The sequence below is a fragment of the Nannobrachium achirus genome (genome assembly GCF_963921795.1).
Source record: "Nannobrachium achirus genome assembly, chromosome: 13".
Classification (NCBI taxonomy): Eukaryota; Metazoa; Chordata; class Actinopteri; order Myctophiformes; family Myctophidae; genus Nannobrachium; species Nannobrachium achirus.
In genome coordinates this window covers 17,555,389-17,565,112 of record NC_137833.1, presented here as the reverse complement: position 1 = coordinate 17,565,112, position 9,724 = coordinate 17,555,389, and the positions used below count along the sequence as shown (strand labels likewise).

Genomic DNA, 9,724 nt, shown 5'->3' with positions numbered 1-9,724 from the left:
CATTGACATTCTTTCTGTGTGTTTTGAATCAATGTGATTGGTACTGGAATCTTAAATGCTTAGGCATTCTATTAAAAGGTAATTTGTCATTTTTAGTAAATATTCATATTTTACAGTATGTATGCACAGTAATGAACATTTATTGCAACTCTGCCAAGAACTCACGCTTGTAAACAATAGCGTGATAGAAAAATTATGTTTCATAATTATTTTATGAAATATTATTTTTAATATTACGATATATATTAATACTGTATCCATATTCAGTATTCATATGTGCACTACAATTCTAAAGTACTCCATCATCAAACTACAGGTAGACTGGGTTTTAAATATGGAACCTCTCTGCTAAAAGTCAGATCATTAGACCACTCAGGGACGGATTAACCCCCGCGAGGGCCCCTGGTCGATAGTTTCTTTTTTTTTTACGACGTCGACGCGCACTATACCCAGCTCGGTAGGGTGATGATCATCTGTGGGCCAAGAAAGCACCTGTAGACAACAAAGAAGGGTCCCACACATTTTGATGTTTAATTAACGTATACATTTAATAGTAAATTGTCAAATGACCATGCGGACCAGTTCCCCCAAGGGCCCCTGAGAGACAAGGGCCCCTGGCAACGGCCCCACCGGCCCAATGGTTAATTCAGGTCCCTGCTACAGACAGGTTTCAGATAGGTTCGAGTCCCATGCCCAAGGTACACAGAGGACCATCGGGAGGGGTGTCCCTCCCCCATGTTTCCTGAGAAGTAAATGTGTAGGGTTAAACATACTGTAGCTGTTGTAGTGGGAGAAATATGTAACAAAAAAAGGCAAATGTGTTCACTTCCGGCAGAAAGCGTGAAAATTTGCACCTAGGGGTATTTTTGTGCGCTGAATTCAACAATTGACGGTCCCAAGCACTTTTCCCATGGGATCTGGTGGCTCTCATTCACTTACCATACTAGGGAAAAAAGACCCCACAAAAAATCTTCTTCAAGTAGCATGTGAGGGGTCAAACTAGGTGTTTTTCTGGATTCTGAATCCATTGCAAGCATTTGTTTTGCACGAAAAACATTCCTTTCTGAGAAATGGACACAACAAAACTTTGAAAAGTGATGACTCATCACTAAACCATAGTTTGTGGGGTCCATTTCTTCCCCAAGGAATGTTTTTTGTGCAAAACAAATGCTTGGAATGGATTCAGAATCATGAAAACCCCCTAGATAGACCCCTCACATGCTACTTAAAGAAGATTTTTGGGGGGTCCTTTTTTCCTAACCCTAACCCTGGTAAGTGAATGAGAGAAAAGTGAATTTGAGAAAAGTGCTTGGGACCGTCAATTTTTGAATTCAGCGCACAAAAATACCCCTAGGTGCAAATTTTCACGCTTTCTGCCGGAAGTGAACACCTTTTTCACATATTTCTCCCACTATTGTGTTATATCATTCATAAGTTAACTGATTCAGCCACTAGCATAGATTAAACCTGCCTGTAACCATCATTTCTCTTTTTCTAACTGGCAGGCTGTGTCATCTCCTTCAAGGTGATGGGATGCTCTGGTGGATCTGTCATTTTCAAATGCAAATAACCTCAAGGAAAGAAAGCAACAGAGAATACAATACAACTCTGCAAACAAAACACAAGCAATAGTCTCTGTCAAGTTTTGCTATACAAAAGATTATTTGTGGGAACATAATGACAGATTCTTGCTGTTTCACAACACAAACACAAAAGAAGATCTCAAGGTGGCCATCAGAAATCTTCAGGATGAATGAATGCGTTGTGAGCTTAGATTGGCTATTTTCACTACTTCTTAAATATTTGTTTTCCAATTCATGGAATGTCTTAGATTTTTCATTTATGTAATAATGAAATTACTAATATATATATATATATATATATATATATATATATATATATATATATGTGTGTGTGTGTGTGTGTGTGTGTGTGTGTGTGTGTGTGTGTGTGTGTGTGTGTGTGTGTGTGTGTGTGTGTATATTTTTTTTTATTCGGCCAATATTATTCAGGAAAGTCTTAGCTTTTTTGTGAATGTTTTTTCAAAAATGTTTTGAAATAATAATTAAAAACAAAATGTAGGAAACAAAAAAATAAATAAAGGGACCCATAAAAATGTGTTCTTGACCCACAAATGGTTTTCGACCCACTGCTTGGGAAGCAGTGATCTGACCCTTGCTGTAATTATATGCTTTTGCCAACAGATGGTGCTCTTGTCCAAATCATGTAGCCTACCCATGAAACACACGCAGCCACAAGTTTCCTAAAGGCAGGCAGCTGAGGCAGGCAGGCCTAAGCAATCTAGTCAGTTTACCCCTAAAACGGTCAGACCTCAATAAAACAGATTTACAGTTAGCTGCTAGCTATAGTTTAGTGGAGAGTATAGTACACAACATTATTCTAGATTATTAAAGGAGAAATGAGGGGAAGGGAATAATGTAACTGTTGCTAATGGTTGCATTGTATAGGAGGCTGTCAAAAAGCCATTTGACGACCATGGAGTAAAAGTGTTTAATTTGTTTGCCATTGCAGATTGATATGGTGTTTACCATTCTCTTATTAATAATTAGCCTGTTCCTTTATCACGGCATAATGATGAGAAAACAGTTTTCTGAAGAAATGGGGCCACGGTGACTCTTGACAGGTCTCATGACTCCTAAACAACCGTCTTTTTGTTCACAACTTTGCTCGGAACCATAGGAACAGACGAAGACAACGTCGACGACACATCTATCTTCTTCTCTCTGCTACTGTATAATGTAGCGTCTATTTTATTTCTTATTCAACCTAGAAATGAGCGCTGTCCACGTGCCAGTATTATTTGGCTGTTCATGCATGCAATCATAAATTGTGCTTTCAACGAAACCGGATTAGCCCACATTAGCCTATGTGTTTTAAATGATGGCTTTCAAAATCTGAATAACGATTTAGTGGGTAATTGATAGTTGGTTTTACATTTTTGTATTTAGCCTATTTATTGTCTGAACTAAATATACACAAAATAGGAGACAATAAATTTACCCACACTTGATGGAAACATAAATTGTCCTTAAAATATAATTTAAAAAAAAGGGAAAAAAATATGTTAGACTTTCAATTGTAACTAAAACCAATAGGCTATATTGTGAATGATTGACCAAAGACCTGCAGTCTACTGTGAGTCATTGATTAATTATTAGTTAATGCAATTGTTGTTGTTGTTTTTTCGTCACAAACTTCAAAAACTTTTTTCCATTCAGCTTCCACTTCCAGGGGTAATGTTTTTTTTTTTTTTTTTTTATGTTTTTATATATATATAGACTATATATATATTATTATCATGGCAAATTAGAGTTGAACAGTAAACTCGCTCTATGTACATTGATTGCGAGATTCTAATGAATCATCATCATGAAACGATTAAAATGAGAGACTATTTCGGTGACTGCTACACATGGTTCACACCTTCACAGAAAATATGCTCATAAAGGCAACAGTTGCGAGGATTGAACATCAGCTTAACGAACGAGCTGAAACGGGGGAAAAAAGTTGGCCACTATATATATAGTCTATATATATATATATATATATATATATATATATATATATATATATATATATATAGTAGAAGATCTCAGAAGATCTAGATATATAGACTATATATAGGTCTATATACCGGTATATATATATAGTCTATATATATGCCTATATCAACATTATTTTCGCCCTCATCAAATGGGCAACAAGGTGCATTTAGCTGGAGCCTTTCAAATGCCAAGGTGGTCATATTTCATTCTTACAACGTCCTCATCACATCTCCATAAAATATTAACGCTGTGCCTGCAGAGGATGCAGCACTCAATCGGATGACGTCTGGTGCCATGAATGAAGCGCTTTTCTTGGACTTTAGTTTAGTTTCACCGTAATACGGCACGGCAGACTATGCCACGAAAAACGAGGATATATAGCGATTATTTCACTCATTAAAAAAACGAACCCGTCGTGGATTTATTTTTCCATCTAATGAACAAGCTATAGTTTTAGTCAGATGCGTGACTTAAAAAGTGGATTTGCTTTGTATCCGATTATTTCTAAGATCGCTGCAGAGGAATAATAGACTACTAGTCCAATAAAATGCAGGAGAAGAGAAGTAACAAATTGCCCTTGCAATTATTTTAAGAGGCCGCACCGCCCTATTAGCCTACAACATATTCCACAGAATAATGGTCATATAGGATATTCCAACAACTTGAAAGTAGCCATAAATCGTCCAACGTATAGACTATAGCCTATAGGCTAGCCTTAATATAATGAATTAGAATTGAGAATTAGACAAAAATAAATTTAACATGAAAAAGTTATCAGATATATCGTTTTAAAAGCAGTAATTCTATCGTGTAGCCTATACTAATTCTAAGTCATATCTCCAATAAATTCCCTAAACGGTAACAGGGTTGGCGTTCTCTTTGAAACGCGCAATCTTATCTGCTATCTCCAATCTCCATCAATTGGCTGGAAACAATGCTATCATCCTTCACCCTGGCTGTGCGCTGTATCGAGTTTAATATACTTAAGGTAGCCTACATTGTCAGCGGTAATGGGCTATAATGTAAATATATCTTTTTGTCAGATCTTTGAAACAATGATTCCTACCGGTACGCGACGCATCATTAATAGCAGCACAATACGATCTTAATAGAGTGTGTCTTTGTGTCCGAGGAGGGGACGCGCACACATGCAAAGCAGTCGACTCCCCATGCCCTCCAATCAGGGCTGGGTCTCACTCAACGCTATCCAATGGGAGATATGCAGGCTGCAGGTGGCTGCGCTGTTATCAGTGCTTCATCCTGCTTGACTCACACAACCACAGCTCCAGTCAATTTAGCAAGAAAGCCGACCCTTATGGTCACCATCAAAAGCACTAAAAAACATCATCAGATCGTCCGACTTCCGAGTGGATTCCCTGTTGTTGGACGCACCCAGCGATCTCTCTAAAGGCTGACTGACACTGCACTCAAACTGGAGACACTTTTTTTTGTTGATCAAACGCAACAACAACGCATTCCCATGTGAGAAGTTTCCCTGCGCAGTTTTCAACTCAACTTCGGCATTTTTAAGTGCGCTACTACTTTCACGGGATACAAAAAGAAAAAGAAAACGGCAAAAGAAGTGTTGCGTTGCTGCGTCGCTCGGTAGCGAGATTATATTTGTTTTTGTTTTTTTAATTTTATTTCGATTTTTCTCTTTTTTGTTTCTGGGTTATCGCAAATCTGGTGGCCCATGCACTCAAATGTTAGCGGTAGGGCAGATGGATGCTAACCGGCAGAGTGCTTTCGTCCTGGGCAGTACACCGCTGGCAGCATTGCACAACATGACCGAGATGAAGACGTCCCTCTTCCCCTACACGCTGCAGAACCCCGGGGTGGCGGGGGGCTTCAAGGCGCCCTCCTTCACCAACCTAAACACGCAGTTCCCCCTCGGGACCCCGCACGGAATTAGCGACATCCTGGGGAGACAGTTCACGCACGCCGGCCAGCTCCTGTCGGGCTTCCCGCGGATAAACGGCCTGGCCACCGCCGCGGGGATGTACTTCAACCCGGCCGCGGTCTCGCGGTACCCCAAGCCCCTCACGGAGCTGCCGGGCAGGGCGCCCATTTTCTGGCCGGGAGTAATGCAAAGTTCTCCGTGGAGGGACCCGAGGATGTCCTGTCCATGTAAGTAGTGTTGTTCTCACTGTCTAGATGCCCCGTTCTGGGCTGTTGTTTGTGTCTTGAATTTATTGTGAAATATTTGAGGGGAAAAATACGATTTAGTGATAGATTAGCCTACTTTTTGTTTTGTTTTGTGGAGGTCGCCCAGTTTAAATTCAATACGCAATAGCTAACCATATAGGGCAGTGTTTCTCAAACGTTCACATTTCAAGGTCTCCCCTTAAACTCTGACAGTGTACACATGAAACCAAATGAAATTTGGTTTCATTTGTACACTGTCAGTTACAGGCTTGTATGCCTGTATGGGTCAATTTAGACCCCCTAAAGTCCCTGAAATCCACTTTGAGAAACACTGCTAGGGCAGGTCTGAAACTTTTGGAAAACTAACACCGTGTTAGCTCTGAGAAATAGTTTAACATAGCTCTGTTTGTAAGGTTACCCACGACATTAACAACACCACGAACGGCTAAAGCTGCTGTCTAGTGCTAATTGTTTACATGTATAATAGCCCCTTAATAACCACCATTTTGTGTCTTTATTTCTCTATATAGCTCAAGCAAACATAATGCTGGACAAGGACGGCAAGAAGAAGCATTCCAGGCCCACGTTCTCAGGCCAGCAGATCTTTGCACTGGAGAAAACCTTCGAGCAGACTAAATACCTGGCCGGCCCAGAGAGAGCCAGGCTGGCCTACTCGCTAGGAATGACCGAGAGTCAAGTCAAGGTACGTGCATAATCATATACATAATACACCATGTCAAACTAACAGTGTTACTGTTACTTGTGTTATAGTATAGTGAAATAGTTGTTTTATTTTATTTTGAACCGACTCTACTGTCATTATTTTTTTACTTTGCACTTTTATTTTACACTTATATTTATTTTTAGACAACCCCAAACTATAAATGATTAATTATGATGATGGTTTGTTAATAATAATCATAATAATCATATCATTATCTTAATCTTAATTGTGGTGGTGGGTTATTATTAGTTTTGTTATTATTACACTTATGTTATGGTTAATTATTAATTATTATTATAATTATTATAATTCCTATAAAGTAAAATCTTCAGTTTTTCATTTAATTCCGAGAGTGTAGCCTAGCCTACACAATTAAATAGCTTTTTCAGTGTATAGTGCCATTGCACTGGTTGAAATCTTGCCAATAGGTCCAAGTTTATACAGAGAGTAATAACTCGCTATATTACTTAGTGATATTGGACCTGTTGTCTCAACAACTGTAAATACAATTTAAATTGCATCTTGTTTTTTTATCTTGTTTTCCAACTTGATATAGGTTATATATTTATTTATTTTTGCATAGTAGGCCTACTGTGTTTTATTGTCTGTCATTGAGCAGTTGTAAAAAGCGACCCCAATTTAAAGATAGATAGATAGATAGATAGATAGATATCTTTATTATCCCAAGGGGGAAATTTAGTTGTCCAGTTGTAGCACAGCAGTATACAGTTATTTACAAAGTTACAGAGAAGTAGGAAAAAATAGATAAGAGTAAAAACAAGAGCAGTACAGTACCAAAAAAGAGAAGGTGCATCAATAGAGGGGGCGAATTAAATATAAGTATATATACATAAAGTGTCTTAGAAAAAGAGACCAAAGCAGTTAGTGCAACAAGTATCTCACTGTCATTGTTAAACAAGACACATACTCAGAAACTACCAACACAACCTAATAGTGCAATGTCGAAAAACAGTGCGAAAAAAACAACAGAAACAGCTCGGAGCAGAAGAAACTAGGCAGCATGTCACCGCAAGACGCACATGAGCACTCTCCCTGGAAGGTCCTTAGAGGTCAAAGTCAATACAGCAATAGTTCCAACTTCTTGTGGTGTTTATCCTTTTATAGTTGACCTTGTATATCAGTGAACTGTAGGCTATACTGTCCTGTACCTTTTCCTATGCAAACTTCTAGTAAAGTCATCAATCAATGAAATCAGTGATAGGCTATAATTATTGGACCTGCTCTTGTCCCATAACACATCTATAACAAGCTCTCTCTCTTTCATTATAACAGGTGTGGTTCCAGAACAGGCGGACCAAGTGGAGGAAGAGGCACGCGGCGGAGATGGCCACGGCCAAGAAGAAGCAGGACTCGGACGCCGATCGGCTGAAAGGCGCGTCGGAGAACGAAGAGGACGATGACGACTACAACAAGCCGCTGGACCCCAACAGCGACGACGAGAAGATCACGAGACTCCTAAAAAAGCACAAGGCCACGAACTTGGGCCTGATCAGCCCGTGCAGCAACAGCTCGGACACGTTGTGATGATGATGATCTGATGACACTGTCTGGAACTGAATAGGAAAACATCCTTTTCACAGAGACTCCTGAAAAAAACTGACGCTTCTAAAGCTTAACTTAACCAGGGTATCATTTTGTCCTAAAGGCGAGACAAAGAAAGAAAGGCGCTGATGATGGTGATGATGGGAGAGGAATGAATGGTTTGTGTTGTAGCCTAAATGGACGAAAAAAGAAAAAATAATGTAAGTGAAGATGTATATATATTTTTTACTGAGTAAGTTATAATTGTTCAACCAATGTAGACAAAGACCCGCAATCCTGACGCGCTTATCTATGCCCCCTCTCTCGATATACTGCTGTTTTCTTATTTTTCCCCCCAGTGGCGTCAGTTCAGAAAATTTTAAGGTATGGCAACATGACTGGTGTAATATTGACACCATTCATGTTGCCATACCTTAGCAAAAGGCATGATGAATTTATTTTCAAGAAGTACATTTTATTTTCCCCCCTGTAGCCAAGGTATGGCAGCTGCCATACCCAATTGACGCCTCTGTTTCCCCCCTTTTTGTTATTAGGCGATTGCAGAATAATGTTGCCCAATTTATCCCTCACCGTTTTACAGTTCTAAATTCAAATACCCGGCACACAACAATGTATAGATGCAAAAAAATGTTGTAAATAGTCTTACTGTAAAAAGCTTGTTTTAACGACGACATCATCTCCACACGATTTTCTTTTTAGGCCTAATAATAATAATTCATTTGAAGGACTATGCTTTATATCTCATTTCAGAGCGAAATAGAAAACAACCGGACCATCGTTTGAAAAAGAGTATTATTGCTTCCACCCAAGGATATAGGAAGAAAAAAAACTTTGTATTATGAATAAATTATTTAACAAGCCTTTTTGTTTTAACATTGGTTTACTTTTTTGGTTTGAATGTGTATAGGGTTTGTGTAAATTAATTGCGGTCAGTTTATCGCCACCAAACTGGATTTTATTGCCCGTCTACAAAGTAGACACATATCGCTTATATTTAATTGAGTCTCAAAGAAAGGGTGAAGGAGTCCTGTCATTTTAGAAAGCGTGGAATCATTTTTTGGAAATCACGGAAACCTATGCCTCTTGAGCCATAACTAAAACATTTTAACAGCTTTTCACGTGAAGCTTGTGTTTTCTAGTTTAGGTCATTTAGGCCTATATCGCTACAATTATAGGCTAGGCCAGGCCTATACATAAATGATGGATGAAGAGTGGCCCATTGTCAGCTCTGAAGGGATTGAACGGTGTTCTAATGTAAAGTAGGCTATGCATATTAGATACATTTAGCCTAACTATAGCCCATTTCCTCCTAAATTAGTTACATTTACATTTTAAAGACAACATTTTGTGCTAATGGATGTTGATTACAACTAACAAGTTTTAACATAAGACATGTGAATTGTGAAACAAACACGCACCTGCTCTCACGCTCTTCAACTGTGAGAGAACAGAGTGCGCCCCCTCTGTCGGTCATATGGAACTGTAGCCTAACTGTGTAACCTATAAAATATATAACCCTATGCAATGCCATCAATTTAACATTTGGATATACATCGTTGTTGAACTTATTATAGCTAATTCAGAGACTTAGAGTTTGTACATGAAATCATGTCGCAACTATAGCTACAGTATAGAGGCCTAACGCGTTGACAAATATTGTGTCTGAACACTGGGACTCTTGGTGGAAATAGGATCAATTAAACCTGGATAACGAATGAAATATTTT

General features: G+C 38.8%; 1 protein-coding gene across 1 annotated transcript; it reads left to right on the top strand.

Moving 5' to 3' along the window:
• Positions 1 to 5,269: 5,269 nt before the first annotated feature.
• On the top strand, positions 5,270 to 7,980 carry nkx6.2 (NK6 homeobox 2; the record flags this gene model as incomplete). Its single annotated transcript, XM_080740282.1, has 3 exons — positions 5,270 to 5,693; positions 6,242 to 6,414; positions 7,729 to 7,980. 3 exons carry the CDS (start codon positions 5,270 to 5,272, stop codon positions 7,978 to 7,980), a joined length of 849 nt encoding a protein of 282 aa, XP_080596408.1.
• Positions 7,981 to 9,724: the final 1,744 nt, after the last annotated feature.